The sequence below is a fragment of the Vidua chalybeata genome, chromosome 6 (genome assembly GCF_026979565.1).
Source record: "Vidua chalybeata isolate OUT-0048 chromosome 6, bVidCha1 merged haplotype, whole genome shotgun sequence".
Taxonomy (NCBI): domain Eukaryota; kingdom Metazoa; phylum Chordata; class Aves; order Passeriformes; family Viduidae; genus Vidua; species Vidua chalybeata.
In genome coordinates, this window is record NC_071535.1 from 2,021,282 (window position 1) to 2,043,672 (window position 22,391).

At 47.3% G+C, this 22,391-nt stretch overlaps 2 protein-coding genes across 4 annotated transcripts in view; both read right to left on the minus strand.

Moving 5' to 3' along the window:
* SOS2 (SOS Ras/Rho guanine nucleotide exchange factor 2) overlaps positions 1-6,618 on the minus strand; it is a 46,623-nt gene extending 40,005 nt beyond the window's left edge. The window contains exon 1 of the mRNA XM_053945913.1: positions 6,473-6,618. Coding sequence (XP_053801888.1) covers positions 6,473-6,559 — 87 coding nt within the window. The 5' untranslated portion in view covers positions 6,560-6,618. The remainder of the gene's footprint in view (positions 1-6,472) is intronic.
* Positions 6,619-9,348: 2,730 nt separating this feature from the next.
* Positions 9,349-22,376, minus strand: L2HGDH (L-2-hydroxyglutarate dehydrogenase). Of its 3 annotated transcripts, XR_008431379.1 has the most exons (11): positions 22,295-22,376; positions 20,948-21,063; positions 19,220-19,371; positions 17,175-17,306; positions 16,401-16,563; positions 15,832-15,866; positions 14,663-14,830; positions 13,165-13,322; positions 12,121-12,252; positions 11,104-11,363; positions 9,349-10,612 (listed from the first exon to the last, which is right to left on the minus strand). XR_008431379.1 is itself a non-coding variant. In XM_053945070.1 (10 exons), the coding sequence occupies exons 1-10, from the start codon at positions 22,369-22,371 to the stop codon at positions 10,549-10,551; spliced, it is 1,197 nt and encodes a 398-aa protein (XP_053801045.1). In that variant the 5' UTR covers positions 22,372-22,376; the 3' UTR covers positions 9,349-10,548. The 3 variants fall into 3 exon arrangements, 2 of the variants coding, with proteins under 2 accessions (XP_053801045.1, XP_053801044.1); XM_053945070.1 differs by lacking the exon at positions 11,104-11,363; XM_053945069.1 differs by having other exon boundaries at positions 9,349-11,363.
* Positions 22,377-22,391: the final 15 nt, after the last annotated feature.

Here is a 22,391-nt window from a genome sequence, read left to right on the forward strand (position 1 = left end):
TGAAACTCTCTTCCACTTAACATGTCTCTACTTTAAACTGCAAATCCACATTCTCCCTTCCAGCACCTCAGTTTGGGAGCTTTTTCCAGGTCTCAGATCAAATCCTGGGTTTAATTCTAAGCTTTGCCTCACAGGCCCAAAGCTCTGAGAGTTCCCTGCATTTCAGATTCCAGCAAACGCTGCCAGCTCCAGCTCTCCCAGAACTCCTCCACACGGAGCTGAGAGCTGCTCTGGGTCTGAATTCAGCACTCAGGGGCTCCCTCTCCCCACTTTTTACATCCCACCCTTCCCAAGGAGCACGGTTCAGCGAGGCAGATTGAATTATTCCAACCTGCAATTTGAATCCCAGGATGGTTTGGGTTGGAAGGGAGCTCAAATCCCATCTCCTTCCAGCCCTGCCATGGCAGGGACACCTTCCACTGTCCCAGGTTGCTCCAAGCCCCATCCAGCCTGACCCTGGACACTTCAGGGATCCAGGGGCAGCCCTGTGCCAGGGCCTCCCACCCTCCCAGGGAAGAATTCCTATAATCTGGAGAGTGAAGGCCCTCAGAATAATTTCTCCATGAAGCAGCTGGTCATTGAGATGACATTAAAAGTCAGGAGAGCAGAGGCCATGGATCCAGGAAAGGCAGGTTTTCCACATGAGTAACCCTCCGGAAGCACTGATGGGAAAGGCTGGCACACAGGGAACCAGTGAGGTAATTAGAAAAGCAAATCCCAGACTCCACAGCTCCTCTGGAACTGATTAGATAAGGGCTGCACTGTGCAAAGACAGAGGTGAAAACCCAGGGAGAGCAGGAGGAGGTGGACAGGAGACACTGCAGGAGGTGAGGTGGGATGAGAAGATGGGAAAAGCACACACCACTGGGACTGGGACTGGAGCCCAGCCCTGAGGGGGAAAAGGCACCACAATGAGGTGAATCACAGCAGCCAAGGGCTCTGGTGGTTTTTCATTCCTGTGGCCATTCCCCAAGCCAAGGCAAACACTAATTCCCATTTCCACTTGAACAACACAGGTAGGAAGTGTTCCTTCTGCTGGAGCTGCCAAATGAAATCCCAGCGTTCCTATTAAACACCTGGGATCTAAAATCCACCTTCATCTCACAACTCTCCTGTTACTGAGTGCCCACCACAGATTCCTGTGTCAGGAACTTTGTAAAAATGAAAAAAAAGCATGAAAATAATAAGATTTAAATAAAAGGACCACCCCTTTCAGTTCTAGGCTGATGCATCCATAGAATCCCAGACTGGTTTGAGCTGGAAGGGATCTTTAAACCCATCACATTCCAAATCCCTTCCACTAGCCCAGGTCACACAAATTCATGTTTAGAACAACTGCAAGTCTGCAAAGGCCCAGGCTTCTGAGCTTAAATAAATGTATTTATGAGAACCTAAATGACTTGAGAGATTTCAAACCTAAATGTAACTATTATTTTAAAATTTCTTAACAAGCAACTTTCCTGTTAGAATGATAATGCATTAAATAATAATGGATGCTAATGAAATTAGAACGCTTTAAATAATAATCCATTATAATGAGGCTAAAATACATTAAATAATTCTAACACAAGGGGAGCCTGATCCTGCCATGGAAAACATGCATGGAATAAAGCTGGACCCCTGCACCTCCTGACCTTAACCCCAACCTCACACATCACAACAGAGCAACTCCCACGTGTTTAAAAATACAGAAGCACTGAACTAATGTAAACTCAAAAAAAGTCCTCAAAATGGTCTTTTATATCAGTCTATGCAACATTTGCTAAGAATAAACCCTTTAGTCATGCTCTAGAAATCTCATGAGTGCTCCAGAGCAATGGTGGAATTGTTTTAGGAAATGCAAATAGTGCCCAGAGCCAGGATTATCCCAACATGTGGTGCCTGCAGAGCTGTGGGGTTTAACTGCGGGTGGATCACAGAGAAAACCCAAAACGAGAATCCCTGGGAGATGCTCCTGAACTTAGTTTAGAAAAGTCAAAGAGCAAAGCAACTGAACACACAGCTCTTGTTTGCAGAAATACTTTTTGAATCTGCCAGTGGACTCAAATCCTAATTCTGGAATCCTGGAATGGTTTGGGTTGGATTTAAACCCATCCAGTGCCACCCCTGCCATGGCAGGGACACCTCCCACTGTCCCAGGCTGCTCCAAGCCCTGTCCAGCCTGGCCTTGGGCACTGCCAGGGATCCAGGGGCAGCCACAGCAAATCTGGGAATTCCATCCCAAGGCCTCCCCACCCTCCCAGCCAGGAATTCCCAATTCCCAACATCCCATCCATCCCTGCCCTCTGGCAGTGGAAGCCATTCCCTGGGTCCTGTCACTCCAGGCCCCTGTAAAAAGTAAGCTCAGGACACACAAGAGTATTTTAAGGTGAATATATCAATATCTATAAATTCCTCACAATCCTCACTATTTTCAAAACTACACTCTAATTCTATGGGGTCACCTATGGGGTTTATTTTAAAAATCTGTTCCAAGGGAGTATTTCTGCAGCTGTAGCTCACGTTTGGGCAGATGCTGGTTGGCGTTAAGGGGCTGCTTCAGGTCAGATTCCAGAGAAATCAGAAAAAGAAAATAAAGGGAATAGAAATTTATTCCAGGTACCAATGGAAGGTATTTGATACAAATGAATTTTTCAACTACAATTCCCAAAACATCCAGGATATTAAAACTGGGACCTGCAGTGGGCTGGAGGGAGTGACACACTCAGCTGCTGCCTCTGAAATTCCCACAGGACTGGAATCCCATTCAGTAATTCCTACAGGATTGGAATCCCAGTATCAACTGCAAAGTAACCCACACAGGACTGCAATCCCAGTATAAACCTCCAAAATAATTCACACAGCACTGGGATCCCATTCAATAATTCCTACAGGATTGGAATCCCAGTATCAACCTGAAAAGTAACCCACACAGGACTGGAATCCCAGTATAAACTTCCAAAATAATTCCCAGAGGACTGGAATCCCATTCAATAATTCATACGGGACTGGAATCCCAGTATAAACTTCCAAAATAATTCCCAGAGGACTGGAATCCCATTCAATAATTCATACAGGACTGGAATCCCAGTATCAACCTGCAAATAATTCACCTCTGGGAAGTTCCATCTGGAATTCAGCAAGAACAAGCTGTGGCACTGGATCTGTGCTAGGAAAGGTGGTCCCAAACCCAAAATGCAGCTTTAGAAAAGGGTTTCACCATTTGATATCTCCCCCAACAAAGGCCAAACAAAGAAAAACCAAACTAAACACCAAAAAAAACCAAACAAAAAACCAAAACCAGAACAAAACAAAAATAAAACCCAAAACCAAAAACCAAAACCAGCTCCCAGGTTAAAAGCCTTTATCAGGATCTGTTTGAGGTGATTTTCCTGCTCCAAACAGCAGCTCAAGTCACTAAACCTCAGTGATCACATCAAAATTATGTTTTCTTCTGATTCATTTACTTTGAAAGGATTTTATATCAAATTACCCTCACTCCCTGCTTACATTTCCAGCACAGCAGCAGAAGAAAATAAAGAAATCAAGTGTTTTAGAGCAAGGATGTGCCTGTCCATCTCCCAGCTGGAACAGAGGCAAATACATGAAACTGCTTCTAATTTTCCAACCTACAAGATTCCCAGGTGCCAGTGCTAAGGAATGTGGGCATATAAATATATAAAATCTGGTTTAAAGATGTTTTACCATTTAGCTTTGGGGTTTTCCAAAAAAAATTCCCACTCTAAGGTAAAATTTGGCGCTCTCTCCTCATCTTAAAGAATAAAAATGCATATAAAATATTGTTCAAAAGACAATCATCTTTTTTTTCATGTACTGAAGTAAGAACTGATGTGCTTTACCATTTTTAAGTGTTCACTGCATAGAATTAAAGTAAAGCAAGAGTTTAAAAGTGTTTTAATAAAAAGAAGTTACCTTAAACTTGCTGAGTGTATAATAAAGAGACTGGAGCTCTTCAAAGCACGTTCTGGACTTAAAATCCAAACAAATAATAAATATTTTTTATTGTTAGTGAACTGCATGGGCTCCTTATCCAGCTCCACATCTTTGTGCATTTTAGAATGAAATCTTTTTCACACTTTAACATGCACAAAGAGAACCAAAATCTTGCTTCTTTTTCTGCTTCTGCTTTCTGTTTCTCTTCTTCAAGAAGTGCTAATTTAAAGGAAAAGCTTTCAGGAATGGGAATTAATGCCCAGGATATTAAAAACAGCTTAAGAGTTAAAAAAACCTCTATTCCAAGTGTTTAACTAAAAAAACCCCTAAACTTTCTTTAAAGTTTTCATTACAAAGCAACCTGCTTGGAAAAATCACATCTCGGCTGGCCAACAAGTGGATTTTTAACTATCTGCAAACAGCTGTGATGATGTTTAATGAATTGGGAAATTAACAGAAAATGTGAGGTTTTCACACTCTGGATTCAGTGCCACTGCTCTTCAGCTCCCCTGGAAATAATGGAACAGTTATTTTGGATAATCTCCTGCTCATTTTAAGGTCTCCAGTGCTTGTTTTTATTAAAGAGTATCTTTTAGATGTGTTAACACAGAGAGTGCTTCCCCAGCAGCCTGACAATGATGGAGTTTTGGGTTGACTCACTGATACTGTGTGTTCACACCAGAAATGCACATTACAGCCAGATTGCTTCATGCTCCAGGGTGGGTCCTGCACACAAGGAACTTTCCCAGGGAGAAAAAACCTGGCTATAAGCAAATACACATTTTTACAGGCACTCACTGGCATCACAACCCCATTTCCTCTGCTTTAGAAAGCTGAAATCGCTGCTTTTTCCACCAAAACCAAATGCACTAACTGAAAGAATTGGTAAAGCAGCATGAACCCAACAACTTTTGCAGTATTTATATTTTAGGATGATGAAAGCACCTCTGAATTATAAGGGAATCTTTTTGCAGCTGTAGCTCACATTTGGGCAGATGCTGTTTGGTGTTAAGGGGCTGCTTCAGGTCAGATTCCAGAGAAATCAGGAAAAGAGCAGCCTAGCATTCTCTAAGAAATTGGAAAGCAGCTTCTGTGAGGAGAAGATTTTAGGGTAAAGAGCAGAAAATCCAGGATTCTTCAGACAGGCAATTAGTGGTTTCTATGCCAGCCACAAGACTACTTAGACAGGCACCCAAAACAAATGCAAGTCTTTTATTCTATTAAAAAAAAATAACGGAGAATCATTATCCAACAGCATCACTACATCTGTTCTTGGGGAAAAAAAAAAGAGAAAAAGCACTCATCATTGCTTAAAGTACCTAAAGTACATTTGGGGAGATGCTGGTTGGTGTTAAGGGGCTGCTTTAGGTCAGACTCCAGAGAAATCAGAAAAAAGAAAATAAAAGGAATAGACATTTATTCCAGGTACCAATGGAAGGTGTTTGATACAAATGAATTTCTCAGCTACAATTCCCAAAAACCTTTCATGCAACTCACATCCAGGATATTGAAACTGGGACTCGTGTGGCAGTCCTGCCCAGCAGCAGAGATGCAGACCAGCAGAAAACGATGGGCACAATTATGGAAGAACCCTCAACTTTTGCAAATGACACACAGCAGGGCACTGCTCCCTCCAGCCTCAACTTATCACTTTTTTACACTACCGGGGGTGTCCTGTGGAAGAGGGGATGGGCTGGAGCTTCCCTGCTGTGTAAACACATCCTAAAAACACGGATTCACATCCTAAAAACACGGATTCACATCCTAAAAGCACGGATTCACGCCCTGCGTGGTTTCCCGCACAGTTTCTCTCAGCTGTGCAGTGGCAGATGTGTCACAGGGTGGCTTTTCCCTGCACCACAGGTGGCTGCTCTCACAGGTGTCACCTGAGTGTCAGGAAGACCGAGGGAAAGAGCCTGGAAAAGCTGTCAGGAGAAACGCTGTGGGGAGGGGGTGAAGGAAGGGATGAAGGAAGGGATGAAGGAAGGGGTGAAGGAAGGGGTGAAGGAAGGGGTGAAGGAAGGGATGAAGGAAGGGGTGAAGGAAGGGGTGAAGGAAGGGATGAAGGAAGGGGTGAAGGAAAGGATGAAGGATGCAATTCCCCTGCACACCAGCAACGTTATCAGGGTGTCCAGAGAAGCTGTGGCTGCCCCTGGATCCCTGGAAGTGCCCAAGGCCAGGCTGGACGGGGCTTGGAGCAGCCTGGGACAGTGGAAGGGGACCCTGCCCATGGCAGGGAGTTGGAACGAGATGGGATTTAAGATCCTCTCCAAGCCCCTGGAAGCCGGAGCCGCAGTTAAAGCGGAGAGCGAAGTTCAGCGAGCGCAGGTGCCGGAGCAGCAGCGCCCGCCCGGTCCCGCATCGCCCGCAGCATCCCCGCCCGCAGCAGCCCCGGCCGGCCCTGAGGGAGCCGCGGGGGGCTCGGGGCCCTCCGGGCGCTGCCTGAGGGCAGGGCGGGGGCCGGGGCTCCACCTGCCCGCAGCGCCGGGACGCGGGGGCAGGCTCCGAGCAGGTGCCGCCGCTCGGCGCCGGGACTGACCTTGCGCAGGGCGGGCACGAAGAGGCCGCGCCATTTCGGGCCGTTCTCCTCGCCCAGGAACTCGTAGGGCTGCGGCGGCGGCTGCATGGCGGCCGCTCCGCATCGGGGCCGGCCGGGCCGCCGCGGCGTCGCTGCTCACCCGCCCGGCCGGGCCGCCATGGCTCGGCGGGGCCGCTCGGGGCTCGGCGGGGCCGCTCGGGGCGCGGGGAGGCGCCGGGCGGGGGTCGGGACGGGCCGGGCCGGGCCCCGCTCGCTGCGGCCCCGCTGCCGCCGCCGCCCGCGGCCGCCGCCCTGCGCGCCTGCGCCGCCCGCCCCGCGCGCCCCCTGCGGGCGGCGCCCGGAACTGCGGGCACCGAGCGGGGACGGAGCTGCGGGCGCGGAGACGGCCCGGCCCGGGGAGAGCTCCGAACGCAGGGCAGAGCTCCGAACGCAGGGGAGATTTCCTTAACTCGGAAATTCCTTACCTAGGGGAAATTTCCTTACCTAGGGGAGATTTCCTTACCTAGGGGAGAGGTCCGAAACTCGGGGAGAGCTCCGAACGCAGGGGAGAGCTGCGAACGCAGGGGAGAGCTCCGAAATTAGGGGAGATTTCCTTACCCAGGGGAGAGCTCCGAACGCAGGGCAGAGCTCCGAACGCAGGGGAGATTTCCTTAACTCAGGGAGATTTCCTTACCTAGGGGAGATTTCCTTACCTAGGGCAGAGTTCTGAAACTCAGGGAGATTTCCTTACCTAGGGCAGAGTTCTGAAACTCAGGGAGATTTCCTTAACTCGGGGAGAGGTCCTAAACTAGGGGAGATTTCTTAAACTAGGGGAGAGTTCCTTAACTAGGGGAGAGCTCCGAAACCAGGGGAGGTTTCCTTACCTAGGGGAGATTTCCTTACCTAGGGCAGAGTTCCAAAACTCAGGGAGATTTCCTTAACTTGGGGAGAGGTCCTAAACTAGGGGAGATTTCTTAAACTAGGGGAGATTTTCTTAACTCGGGGAGAGCTCCGAAACCAGGGGAGGTTTTCTTACCTAGGGGAGATTTCCTAAACTAGGGGAGAAGTCCTAAACTAGGAATTTCCTAAACTAGGGGAGATTTCCTTACCGAGGGGATGTTTCCCTGCCTGGGGGATATTTCCTCACCGAGGGAATAATTCCTTACCTAGGGGATGTTTCCTTACCAAGGGGATAATTCCTTTCCAGGGGGAGATTTCCCTAACTAGGGGATGTTTCCTTACTGATGGGATTGTTCCCTGCAAGGAGGATGTTTCCCTGTCTAGAGGGCATTTACCTACCTAGAGGATATTTCCCTGTCTAGGGAATATTTCCTTGCCTAGAGGAGATTTCCCCACCTGGAGGATATTTCCCTACCTAGAGAATATTTCCCTGCCCAGAGGATATTTCCATGCCCAGAGGATATTTCCCTCCCAGATGGTATTTCCCTCCTGGAAGCAGTTTTTCTGAAGGTTCTTTCCCTCCCTTCCTGGAGGCAGTTCCTCTCCCTCCCTGGATGCTGTTTCCCTACCTGCAGGCTGTGTTTTACCCTGCCTGGATGATTTTCCTCCCCACCTGGAGGATGTGACTCTCCTTACCTGGAGGCCTGTGCCTCTTCCTCCTGTTCCCATCCTTATCTGAATTTATTTCTGCTCCCTATTTGGAGGCATCTCCCTCCCTGTTTAGAGACTGTTTTCTTACCTGGAATGAATTTCTCTCCCTGCTTAGAGGCTTTTCCTTCTCCCTGCCTCGAGGCAATTTTTCTCACAGCCTGGAGCCTGTTTTCCTCCCCAGCTGGGGGATGTTCCCATCCCAACCTCGAGGCAGTTTTCCTCCCTCTTTGGAGGATGTTTTCCTACCTGCCAGCAGTTTCTCTCCATACCTGGAAGGAGTTTCTCTCCCTTTCTGGAGGCAGTTTCCCTCCCTGCTCCAGAGAACACCATTTCCCTTCACCCACTGATCACCCAAATCCAGATAAATTTTCCCTCATTTCCCTCCCGACAGCATAATATTCAAATCTCACACTTTATATCCCCTCCACTCCCCATTTTTAAGACTTGTCCACAGAGGGAATGGATAAATTAAACCAAAGGGGGGAAAATGTGCCTTCCTGCCAGTAAAATGGTGATCCTTCTTGGTAACAGATTTCCTGGAGGAGCCTGATGCTTCCAGAGGCAGAAACTGCTCCGTGGCTCAACCCTCCTGCCCCACCAGAGCAGCCTGGGAGGTTCCCAACAAAATAGTTATTTCTGTATTTAGATCTATTCTATCTATATGTCTAAAATATCTATTTATGTATTTCTGTTATTTCTATTTTACATTTGCTCCTCAAACCCAAACTGTGAGCAAAAAAGGAAAAGTAATAATGGTGGCACAACCCACAGAGCCACAGTTCCTCCTTCCAGAGTTCAGGATTGACCTTGCTGGGCACTGTTTGGATGTGATATTGGGAAGAAATTCCCTGTGAGTGTCCAAGGCCAGGCTGGACAGAGCTTGGAGCACCCTGGCAGAGTGGAAGGGGTGGAATGGGATGGGATTTAAGGTCCTTTCCAACCCAAACCACTCCGGGGTTCTATGATTCTGTAACACTTCTGGGGAACAATCCAAATATTTATTCAGAGTTTCAGGAATTCTCATCCCACCTGTCACAACAGGCCCAGATCAGCCTTAGGAGCAGTCCTGTCGAGTGAGGAAAAGCTGTGAGGTGTGAGAAGCACAGATAAGATAATTTAAGAAGACAAGTTTGGTCATGTGTCCCCCTCCTGCAGTGATTCCTGTTACACAGAGTGATATCCTGCCTAATTCAGCTGAGAATGAACAAATCACAGTGAAACTTTTCTCTGAGGCAGGAGAAATACACAGACTTTGCAGCATTAAAAAAAAAAAACCCACCACACTATTTTAATCATAAAAGGCACATTTATGAAATCATCAAAGTGAGGCTCATTTGGAAAATAAATTAATACATTTTCCCACTTTGTCAGCAACAAGATTGATGCCTGAAACCCTGACATCATAATCTCTGAACTTATTTTTATAACAAAAGTGTAAAACTTCTATCTCTGAAAAGACCTCTTTTCACAGAGTGCTACATCAAGGTTCATAATTTAAGTTTCAAATAAAAACCCAAACAAATTTTTACCCCCAAACAATCATCACCTGAGAGGAAAAAGCAGTGCACAGGAAAATGCTGACTCAGGACTCCCCCCGGTCTCTGTCTGCTTTGCATTTTAATGTTCTTTATTCTGTTAATACATGTCAGGGCCACACCCCATGTGGGAGGAAGTGGCTTTTGCAATCCTTTTGTAGGATTTACTGTTGATAGGCAACACTTCTGGCAGGGAGGGAAGACAGGATTGTTCCACTGTGGGAAGTTTTACACAGCCCTGTGGCACTGGAAGACTTGGAACAGCTGAATCTCTGCCTAAAGTGACCAAAACTTTGCTCTGAAAGGGTTGGTATTTGAATTTCCAGCAGTCAATAAAGTAGATGTTATCAGGGGAAAAAAAAGGAATAATAATAATAGTTTTTTTTAAAAGGCAGATTAAGCCATTTTTCCCCTCAAAAAAGTGTCTCCAATCTGTACAGCCTCACAGCTGCCCTCCTGTGCTAACCCACTCCCATCACAGGAGCTCAGAAAATAACTTTTTAAGGAAAAAATTAATGTCCAATTTTCTGGTACAAACTCCCCACAATTATCTGTGTTACCCAGCAGCTGCTGTAAAATCCTCAATACTTTGTCCCTGAGGCCACAAAATTCTGCTTTACAGCAATTCTGCAGGAGACTCCCAGAGCCTCAGCTCAGCACTGAGTTTACTTCACCTCTCCCTGCACACAGACTCCTCCAGGTGTATCCCTGGTAAAAACTGGGTATCAGTGGAGTTCAGAGGGGTCACCAGCACTGTCTGAGCTCCCCTTGTGCTCAGGAGAAATGGGAAAACCTTCCTGACTCATCCCTGCTCAGCCTCCAAGGGAAGCAACATCAAACATGACTCAAGGCAGGTTTCTGGAGCTTCCCTCCCTTCACGTTTCCTGTTCCAAAGACCATTTTCCCTGGATTGCTCAACTGGCTGGACAAAGATCAGCTCCTTTTGCATCATCAGCATTCAAAGGAAGAAACCCAAACCCACTGATGAAGTTTCTGATCAGCGCCGATTTCCCAGCTGTAAATGAAATGAGAAGTGATTGTTTATATCCATGTTTTGATTTCTGCTCCACAAAAAGTACAGACAGTGATCAGACAGAGTATCTGAACTGCAGATCTAAATTGAATTGGGTTTGGTAATCCTCTTTAAGCTTATTTTTCTGTGAAATACTCTACATTCGCGTCGAAGGCTCTGAACATTGTTCTCAGTCTCTGCTAAAGCCTTTAATTCCACATCAGCAGGGCTTATCCTTGTATTCCATTACTTCCATGGCATCCAGAGGGCTGCAGGCTCCAGTTCCAATGGAACCAGAGCACACACAGAGCCACCCCACGCCCGTGGCTTTTCAGACCCCTCTGAGGAGGCAACGCAGTGAGCACAGGCCTGGCAAACCCATGGATAATCCCACACAGAGGGAGGGATCCCTCCCTCCTCTGCCCGTGCTGCTCCTGCCCAGCTGGCCAGCAGGCTGTGGGCACAGAGCATTGCCAAGGCTGCTTGGGCACTACCTCCATGTCCTTCAGGAGGAGTCCCGGGTGGCAGAGGGGCAGCAGGCAGGATTCCCACCGGGATTCAGAGCTGGAAGCGCCGCCGGGCCTCGTCGGCGATGGCGGCGGCGATGGCCAGGGAGGAGGTGGCGGCGGGGGACGGCGCGTTCCTGACGTGCAGGATCCTGCTCCCCACGGCCCCCGAGCCCCCGTCGAACACAAAGTCATCCACCAGATTGCCCTCACTGTCCAGGGCCTGGGCTCTCACACCAGAGGGACCCCTGCAAGAGCAAGGAGCAGCAGAAGGAAAACGTTGTCCCGAGTCAGGAAATGAATTCCCGCGAGGAGGTGTCCAGGGAGCCAGTGAGGAGGGCAGAGGGTGGGGACAAAGCAGTTTTTTGGGGAGTTTTAACACTCAGGAGGCAGAGTGGGGGCACCTGCCAGTCATGGGATCATTGAGGTGGCCAAGCTGTGAGCTTAAAGCCCACCCAGTGCCACCCCTGCCATGGCAGGGACACCTCCCACTGTCCCAGGCTGCTCCAAGCCCCAGTGTCCAACCTGGCCTTGGGCACTGCCAGGGATCCAGGGGCAGCCACAGCTGCTCTGGGCACCCTGTGCCAGGGCCTGCCCACCCTCCCAGCCAGGAATTCCCCCTGAGGAATCTGCCCTCTGTCAGTTTGAGGCCATTCCCCCTCATCCTGCCACTCCAAGGCCCTGTAAATAACCCTTCTCCATCTTTCTGCAGGTTCTCCTCAAGTACTGCAAGGCCACAGTGAGGTCACCCCAAAGCTTCTCTTCTCCAGGCTGAACAATCCCAAAATTCTCAGCCTTTGCTCCCACAGAGCTGCTCCATGCCCCTGATCATCCTGGTGCCTCCTCTGGACTGAGGAACTCCAGGTCCTTCCTGTGCTGGGACCTCCAGGCTGGAGACAGCTCCAAGCTTCTGCATCATATTTTGGTGGAGGAAGGGACCAACCCCCTGCCAAGTTTTCTGCTGTTCAAATACGAGATTTCCCGAAGAGAAGAAACTTCTTTTACCTGAGAACATCATTGGTGGTGACCTCGGGGATGAACTTCTGCAGCTGCCTCACCTGGGCACTGAGGGAAAAGGCTCTGTACAGCTCCCCCAGGCCGTAGGACACGTTCCTCAGCACCAGCTTCCACAGCCCACTGCAAGGGGAGAAACACCTGCACTGAGGGAAAACCTGCCTCAAAATGCACCAGGTGCAGCTGCTGGAGGAGGCAGCAAATGCAACTCAAGTTCCCATCCCCAAAATCAGGAATCACATCGTGCTTTATATTTGAGAAAGACAAGTTTGTCCTTCTCTGCTTCAACAAACCTTGCTCACAGAGCTGTGGCGTTGAATTAATTCTGAATTCCAGTCCTGGAAGTGTTCCAGGACCTGATGGAGCTTGGATGGGGCTTGGAGCAACCTGGGCAGGGACATCCAAGGTGCTCCAAGCCCCGTCCAGCCTGGCCTTGGACATTCCAGGGATCCAGGGGCAGCCACAGCTGCTCTGGGCACCCTGTGCCAGGGCCTGCCCACCCTCCCAGCCAGGAATTCCCAATTCCCAATCTCCCATCCATCCCTGCCCTCTGGCACTGGGAGCCATTCCCTGGGTCCTGTCCCTCCATCCCTTGTCCCCAGTCCCTCTCCAGCTCTCCTGGAGCCCCTTCAGGCCCTGCAAGGGGCTCTGAGCTCTCCCTGGAGCCTTCTCCTCTCCAGATGAACATTCCCAACTCTCTCTCCCAGCCTTCCTCTGCTCCCAGCACCCTCTGCAGGTATTTCATGATGCTGTCTGAGTTGATTAAGTTATCACAGTGCAAACCAACCCTGGAACAGCTCCACCAGCACCTTCCAGTGAGCAGCCACATTCCCAGACTGGCTGGGACATGTCCTGGTAGAAAATTCAAATATGAGACCACACGAAGTCAAATGCCTTGGGGAAGTCAACCCTTGTCAGCACAAGTGTCTTTAAACACACCAAAAACGTGGGAAAAGCAGGATTTGGGGCAGGAAGTGGCTTCCATGGCTCACATTTCAGCAAGAGCAGCCAGCAGACACAAACATGAGGCATTACCTGTAGGTCACAGCATCTAAGAAGTCTCCAGGGCTGAAGTCCAAGAGTTTGTAGCCCTCTCTCTTAAAGGCCAGCACTGCATTAGGGCCAAGCCAAACACTGCCATCCATCCTGGGAGTGAAATGGAATCCCAGGAATGGGAAACGAGGGTTGGGAACCTGCAATGGGACACAGGAGTGAGCACAGCTCTTACAAACAGCAAATTTGCCATTTCACTTCCCACCACAGCAACAAAACTCTGAGTCACAGCACCTCAGAATTGGCTCTGAGCTGGTTTTGCTGCTTGTTAATTGTGCAGTTGTGGCATGTCATTAATTAAAACACTGGAGAACAGAGCGGGGCCAGATAAAGCTCAATTTTAGGGAAAAGGAAAACAAATTACAGGGAAAAAAAAAAGTCCACATGATTTCTTAGGATATAAGCCAATGACACCCTGATTTTATTCACCAGCAGCAATTATACTGCAATAAAACAGAACACAAAATATTAGGAAACCTTTACTGTGTGTACAGCCTGAACTTAGCAGGCCTGGTTGATGCTAATAATAATGCTAATGTTAATAATGCTAATAATGTTAATAATAATAAATCTGCACGTCCCAAGACAGGATCCTGAATCATTCCCAGGTGAGATCAGACAAATAGCAATGCCCAGCATTCCAATTTTCCCAAAGATCCAGTGTTTACCATGTAAAGCCAATCTCATATTCAGAAAAATCAGTGTTTAAATGGATAGAATTAGCTAAAATGCTGCCCTAGGAATCCTCTCCACTTGCTCTGTAACTCCATTTTCTGTCTGGGATTGCTGCTCCTCATCCCATTATTTGTCTTTATTAAGTGGTAGAAAGGTTGTTCCCCTTTCTCCCACATCTATTTTTAATGACAAAATCAGCTAATTCAAAAATAAGCTTGAGAGGAAAATACCTAAATCTGAGTGTTGGGTATTAGGACAAAAGCTGAAACCCTTCATCAATCATTCATCACAGAATCCCAGAATCACTGAGGTTGGAAAAGACCTCCAGTGTCATCTGTGAATTTCCTGAGGGGACAGTCAACCCCTTTGTCCAGATTATCAATAAAGAGATTAAACAGGACTGTTATAATATTTAACTAATATATAATAATTTACTGTCATCTCTCCCTGACTTCTGAATCCTGCCTACAGATTTACTTTAGGACATACAGAAATAATTTAGAGTTTTCTGGATATGTGACAATGCGTGGCAATTCCATCTTTTCTCTATTAAGTTAAAAAAAAAAAACCCAAAACTAAAACCATAAAAAAAAAAACAACTGGCAATAACTTCCTACATGGCAATTCCATGTTTTCCTCAATTAATTAAAAAAAAAAAATTAACAAAATCCAAGCTGTCCTGTCCCAAACCCACCGAATCTCCATCCACGTGTGTGCATCGCTGCCTGACAGAAACAACCAGGGAATTTTTTCCTTTTTCTGCATTTTTAGCAGCTCTGTGACAGACAAACCAGGGGGTACATACTGGATAAATATTTCCTTTCACCAAGTAAGACTTTTCTGGTTTCAGCACCAAGTAATCCCCCCGGAATGGGACAATCCTGGGCTCGGGGCTGCAGCCGCTGATCTCGGACAGGCGGTCGGAGTGAAGCCCTGCACAGGTCAAAATGTGCCCACAGGAGATCTCCTCACCCTGTGGGAAACAAAAAAAAAAACACATTACAATTCTATTTATCTGCTTAAAAAAAAAAACCACCCAGAAAAAAAAAAAACCACAGGCATTTATTTAAATAAATAAAGTTTATTTAACTTATTTTTTTTAAATTAACTTCTTTAATAAGTTAAATAAGGATGTTCACTGATTTGACCCCACAGGGTGGGAGCAGCTACACAAATTGACAGCACACAGGTATGGAGAGCTGCTAAATATTAAACACTTTTACCATCTAAATAAATTAATAAATAAAAATTAAAAACTATTATCTATTTATTTAGCTCACAGTATCTGCTTTTAAATACAATTTTTTTTCTCCAACTGAAAAATATTTGCATGAAAAAATACCAATATTTGGTGGAAAAAATCTTAACAGATTTTAGAAGCTACTTTTTAATGAAAGAGCAAAAAATAGGAGAAAAAAAAGCAGCAGAACTAAATTTAAAATGACCAGAGGGTTGTGAAGTTGTTTTTGTTCCAGATATTCCTCCTGAAGGTGAACCACAGCTCCTGACTTGCAGGAACAGCAGCTGCCATGCACCTGTTTCACTGAAGCAGTTTTGGTGATAAAATGATAATAAAATGATGCTAAAAGCCTCCTTATCATTTTATGGATGTCAGAGCCCAAAAGTAAACATGAAAATTGGTGTTTGTCACCAAATGAACAAGTCATAAAGGAGTTCTTGGGAGCACAAGCATCAGATTGTGCAAATAAAGCAGATAAGGGATGTTAAATGTTAGGCAGCAGAAAACTGTAGTTTAATATTTTACATAATCATCATTATTATTAAATAATTTGAACATGCTCATTGTTGAGAACTGATTGCAGTTGTTTTATCAAACTGGTCATGTTGCTGAACAGCAGATTTTTAACCTTTTTTTTTTTTTGGAAATTATTAATTCGCAAGAAAAAAAAAAAAAACTGAAGAAAAGGAGAAGCAGCTTCCTGGAAGGAATGAAAACTTCTTTTTCACCCTTACCTTTTTGTTCCTAACAATGACTGGGTATTTCAGCCCTGAAATGGAATTAGACAAGAGAAGGAATTACTAGAACAAGTAACAGAGAACTGACAGAACAAGCAGCTTGTCACCAGGAAGGAATGTTCCTCTGGAATATTTTCTAAGCTATGGAAGAACTACTGTTGTCATAATTAATGTTGTTGGACATGACTGTATTTATTAATTAATAGAGTTTTTATTCTTCCCTCTGTGTGCCAGCACAGATCCAACCTGCCTTCAGGATAAGGAAAATCACTATCACAAGAATAAACATGCAAGATTCAGATAAATCTGATTTTAAGAGGAGAGAACAACTTTATTTCTCCATTTTACTCTCATTTTCTTCCATCATTTTAAATGTTTCAGCTGAAGGGTGACCTGCCTGCAAAAAAACCCCAAGTGAGTTTGTTGAATACTCTCACTAAGATAATTTTGCCTTTTTTCTCATCTCTCAGAGAGAGAAAAATTCAGAAATGCCATTTCAGTTAAAACAATTGTGTTTTGAACAAAATCTTTGTAGAAAATGGAGGGCAAAAAAATTCCAGCCTTACCATCTTCACTTTCTGCAGAACTTTCTTTGGCCATCTCCATGCTTGTGACTTCAAAATCAGTCAAGATTGTCCCACCTGCCTCCTGGAAGTCTCTGGCATAGGACTGGGCCACTTGTTTGTAATCCACAATGCCAGTGTAGGGAGAATCAAGGGCCATCAGTCCCTGGAGGGGTTTTAGAGACACAGAGGAAGAGGGAAGGTTGGAGTGTTTCACCTGGAATATCTGCACTGCCATGAGAAGGGAGTGCTGCTCTCTCCCCATGTGCTCAGCTGGATCTGGAACACTCAAAGGGGGTTTCAGGGAGCAGATCCAAAACGTTTACAGGGAAAATAAAAAGATTGAAAAAGATTCTTTTCTAGAAAATTTCTGTCTGTACCTACAACTGTACCTACACTCCCAAGTGACACAGCTACAGCAGAGCAAGCTGCCAGATGAAACAGCACAGGGAATTCACATCCAGCTTTTCCTTTCAAACAAAGACAGACTAATCAATAACAAATCTGTGTTCCACAAACCCCACACATTCCTCCTGCTGTGAAAACAAACTGGCTGAGAAGTGCTACCTAACAACCACACCAACTGCACTGAAATGGGCTTGATCCAAATCCACTTCTATGGTTGGGAAGGAATTTTCAGGCTCTTCTGAACTTGAACCTCAAGGCCAGAAAAGTATCTGTGCTAAATTAAAAGATGTTTTCACTTGAGAAACAGCTCTTACAATTAGAATTAGAAGCTCTTACAATTAGCTAATTGGAAGTATGGCAACCCCTTACCCTGCAGAAGGGCTCCTTCTCCTGGATTTCCTTGGCTCCAATGAGTTTCAGCCCTGGGACGTTGTTCTGCAGCCCCCTCTCATACAGAGCCTTGAGCCTTGGAATTTCATCCTGTTCCACGGCCACAATCAGCTTTGGGGAAGGAAAAAAAGCACAGCAGTGAGCAAAACAGAGCCAGGGCAGGTTTGGCATAAGGCACAAGCAGTAGTGAACGACTGAACAATAAATCCAGGGGGTGAAGAATGGTTGGTGCCATTAATTGCACAGAATTCTGTTGCTGAAGAAGCACTAATATATCACAGAGAATGAAAAAATAAATGCTAAACTGTAGCTTGGGTTACTATCAATTGACAATATTTGCCAGAAGCAGCCTGAGACTACAAATCTGCATGTGAAAGAAGAGAATTTGAATTTAAAGGACCACTGGGATGCTTTCAGAAGTAAAACTGAACTCAACCCAAGATGCACAAACCTCCAAGAGCCTCAATAAGAGAGTGAGGACATGTTCTGACATGGTCTGAGTGGAATTGTACCAGGTTCATTTAACCTAGGAGTCTGTTCTCAGCTATCACAGGAGATAAATCCAGGCTGTGAATTACCTGTGCCAGGTTTGCATGGACCATGATCCTTCCAGGCCAGCTCAGCTCTGGCACCTCACAGGAGTGAAGCTCTCCAAGCCTGGGGCTGCTTTAGGGAAAGCTGGTGAAGTTTCACATTATCTTCCCTGGAGTGAACTCTGCCAGGGGAGTGTCATGGGATCATGGAATTGTTGAGGCTGGAAAAGCTCTCTGAGAGTCCAATTGATCCCTCAGCACTGCCAAGGCCACCACTGCTCCATGTCCCCAAGTGCTGTACCCACAGAGATTTTAAATCCCTCCAGGGATGGGGACTCCAGCACTGCCCTGAGCAGCTGTGCCAGGGCTGGGCAGCCCTTTCCAGGAAGGAATTTCCCCAATATCAAACCTAAAGCTTCATGGTGCAACTTGAGGCCGTTCCCTCTCCTCCTGTCCCTGTTCCCTGGAGCAGAGCCCGACCCCCCCGGCTGTCCCCTCCTGGCAGGAGCTGTGCAGAGCCACAAGGGCCCCCCTGAGCCTCCTTTGCTCCAGGCTCAGCCCCTTCCCAGCTCCCTCAGGAATTCTCCAGCCCCTTCCCCAGCTCCATTCCCTTCCCTGGGCACGCTCCAGCCCCTGCTGTGGCTTTGCTGTGAGGAGCCCAGAGCTGCCCCCAGCGCTGGAGGTGGCCCAGCAGTGCCAGCACAGGGGACAGGCACTGCCCTGCTCCAGCTGCCACCCTGCCGTTGGTACAAAATCCACAAATTCAGCTCAGCCAGGCTCCAGCTGATCCCTTCAGGACAGCAGCTTTGAGCAGGCTGTCCCCTCAGGTGTGCTGCTGCACAGATCCACAGTGCCACCCTGTGCCCAGCATGGCAGCAGAGGGAGCAGGGACCAGACACAGCTCCGGGAAAAAACATGGAATTCAAGTTTATCCCTCGGGGCCAAAACCTTGGGGTCAGGATAGAGAGTCCTGTGGAAACAGCAGCTCAATGTCCAGCGAGAGCTGGAAAACCTGAATGGAGCTGGGAAATGGGATACAGAACTGGGAAATGGGATACAGAACTGGGAAATGGATACAGAACTGGGAAATGGGATACAGAACTGGGAAATGGGATACAGAACTGGGAAATGGATACAGAACTGGGAAATGGATACAGAACTCTGTTTCACTGAGCCTGAGCACACCGGGAATGCTCTGCCCAGCCCTGGTTCTCACCAAAGACACACTGAATTAGAAATGGCTCTGAGCTTGAAGACAGGGTGGGGAGAGTCATGAAAAGCCTTCTCTCAAACTGAGACTCCTCAGCAGAAGGGATGATTTGGGGGCAGGAGGGGATTTATGTACATTATATACATTTATGTATATAAATGTGATGAGCAACGTGGAGAGCGTGGAGAAAACCCAGGACCAGGCCTGTGCCTGTGCTGTACCACCCGTCACACAGCTTCAGTTTCCAAGGGTAAAGCAGGGAATCACAGGAATTCCTGTACCTTCCCACACTGTTTGTAGGGAATCCCCTTCTGGTCACAGTACTTGTAGCACAGGGCTGCCCCCTGCACGCAGAGCTTGGCCTTCAGGGAGCCAGGGGTGTAGTAAATCCCACTGTGGATCACACCACTGTTGTGTCCACTCTGGTGATGGGCTAAAGAGACAGAAAAGCACATTGTTAGAGCTCATTTGTTCACACTTAAATCACTTCTGCTGTCAGAAAAACAAGTTAATTAGGTCCTGCCTTAAATCAGCATTATAAGAGATGATCAAGTGAGAGAACTGCACAATTAATTCTTCTCCTGGCCTCAAAAGGTGAAACACTGACACAGCCAGCCCTGGTTAATGATAATCCATCACAGCCTGCATTGTGTTGGACCAAAAAACCCTAAAACCACATTTTTTTTCCTTCAAGAGCAAACCAATCAATCAAAATGTTTTACAGGCTAAAATTAATTTTAAAAAAATGCAATTTTTACAATGAAATGCATCCCTTAAGGCCTCATCTAACATAGTATCTGTGTAATCCAAAATTCCTTTGGACATGCTAGCAGGCCTGGGAAAATTTTTGAGTATTTGTCAACTGGATTAGGTTACTATTTCCTCTTTGCAAAGTGAAAAAATAGAGCTGAAAAATACCACAGACATTTTTACTGAAGTACTTTGGTCAGGCTTAAGGTATGGATGCCCAAAGGTCATTCCTGCTTGGCACTCACACAACTGTTAAGGACTTGGTGTGTGTCTTGGGGATAAAAAGTCATTTTGTATCATTCATGGAACATCTCAAGAGTAATTTATAGCCAGGCTGATGGAGGTATTTAAGACAAGATTTTGAGCTCACAGGTCCTGTTTGGAGTTAATCACTGATGTCCATCCCTTGGGACCCTGCCAGCTCCAAGCAGGACCTGCCCGTGCCCTCCCACAAGCTGCACTATTCCTTATCCTGGTTATTCACCCTCCTTGTCCTCTCTCCTGACACTCCCGAGCTGCTGCAGCCCCAGCAGCCACACTGCAGCTTGCACACAGTGCAGCAGCAACACTCAGCATTTCTGAACTTCAGATTCCCAACCTGCAGTCCCAGCAGCGAAGCACAGACCGATGACAACTCTGCTGAAGGACACAACCTTGGGAGAAGGGTGGGAGAAATCCCCTGTTAGGGGAGAGTCTTGGCACTTGCAGTCTTGAGCTGCATCAAGGGAAATTCAGGTTGGATATCAGGAAAAAGTTTTTACAGAAAGAGTGATAAAGCTCTGGAATGTTCTGCCCGGAGAGGTGGTGCAGTCACCATCCCTGGGTGTGTTTAACAAAGCCTGGATGTGGCACTGGCTGCCAGGGTTGGGTTGAGGGGCTGGGGCTGGGTTGGACTCGATGATCTCAAAGGTCTCTTCCAACCTGGTCATTCTGTGAATTTTGTGGATTCTGTGAGAATCATCACAGAATTCCAGGATGGTTTGGGATGGAAGGAACTTTTAGAGATCACCTCATCCGCCCCCCTGCCATGGGCAGGGACACCTTCCACTATCCCAGGCTGCTCCAAGCCGTGTCCAGCCTGGCCTGGGACACTTCCAGGATGGGAAATCCATCAGTCACCCACTTCAACAAGGAGGGCAGCTGCTCTCCCACCGCTACTGCCCGCAAGCTGCTCCCTCCACGCAGCCACCCGTGGGACGCCGCGGCTCTGGCAGCGGGCGCAGCCTCCCGCGGCTCCCTGTCCCTGCCCCGCTCCGTACCCGGCTCCTGCTCCTTCTCCAGCACGGCGAAGGCCAGCGAGGGATGGCGCTGGATGAGCTCCCGCGCCGCCGCCAGCCCCACGATCCCCGCGCCCACCACGGCCACGTCGAACGAGCTGCAGGGACACGGCCACGGCCATCAGCACGGCCCGGGGTGGGGACAGGGACAGGGACAAGGACAAGGACGGGGGGAAAAAGGCAGGGAGAGGGGAAGGGGATGTCAGGAATAGAGGGGAGAGGGGATAGGATAGGGAGGGGAAGGAAAGGAATAAAGGGGATATAGGGGAGAGGAAAATGGGATAGAGGAAAGGAGATAGGGGTGATTAATAATGTAAAGGGGAAAAGGATAGGGATGGCAGAGAGAGGATACAGGGTGTGAAAAACGCCAGTCACTGGTTTTTAGAATTTTTAAAAGTTTAATAATAATAAAACGGTTATAAAAATAGTAATACAATTAAAGTAATAAAAATTTAGGGTTAGGACAATTACAAGACAATAAAGAGCAAAGAATTACGGACGTCCGGATGTTTTTGGGCACTGAGCTGCCAAAAAGATGCCTTGTGAACAAAGGAATAACCCTTAAAAGCAACAGCCTGTTGCATATTCATGTATCTCATACATGATGCATAGATTCCTTGCAAATTAAAAAATTTTCTGGTTTTTGTCAACTGCTTCCCCTTAATCCTGGTGGTTCCATGGAAGAATGTTTGTCTTTTCAGATAAGGAGGCCGTAACTCTTTATGTGCCCTGTCGCTGTTATCTCTGTGCCAGGAGTTTCTTGATTGCCTCATCTCTTTCTTGAGCTAGTTAAAAAGTATCTTACATAGCATAGTTTCAATTTTAACATTGTGTTATAACCTAAAAATATATTTAACACACTACTTAATTAATACAGCATAACTTCCTAACATTACACATATAACATTCACTGTAATATTTGCAAAAAGCCAATCACAAAATACGCATTTTTCACATAGGGGAAGTGGCTATAGAGAATACAGGGGATACAGGAGGGAGGAAAAGGGGATAGGGAAAGGTGATAGAGCAAACATAGAGGATACAGGAGAGAGGGACAGGGGAAGGGGGAAGGGACAGGGGAAGTGGATGAGCAGAGGTAAGAAGAGAGGGGAAGGGGTGAGGGGAAAGCACAGGGGGCAGGGATGAGGTTAAGGTGGTCAGGCCAGGGGAAGAGATGGGGTAGGAGGAAGGGATAGGGGAAGTGGATGAGCAGAGGTAAGAAGAGAGGGGAAGGGGTGAGGGGAAAGCACAGGCGGCAGGGATGAGGTTAAGGTGGCTAGGCCAGGGGAAGAGATGGGGTTGGGGGAAGGTGCAGCTGTGCGGCCTCACCTGCGCCGCCGGCTCTGCAGCCGCCACAGCGCCCCGGCCCCGCCCGGGCCCGCGCGGCCCCTCAGCGCCGCCGCCATCTTGGGGGCGGAGGGAGCGC

Excerpts from the sequence above, each read along its gene's own strand:
- L2HGDH (XM_053945069.1), bottom strand. The coding sequence starts at position 22,371 with ATGGCGGCGGCGCTGAGGGGCCGCGCGGGCCCGGGCGGGGCCGGGGCG. Across the intron at positions 21,064-22,294 it reads CTGCAGAGCCGGCGGCGCAG|CTCGTTCGACGTGGCCGTGG; the intron begins GTGAGGCCGCAC and ends GTGTCCCTGCAG. Across the intron at positions 13,323-14,662 it reads TGAAAGGAAATATTTATCCA|GTTCCCAACCCTCGTTTCCC; the intron begins GTATGTACCCCC and ends GTCCCATTGCAG.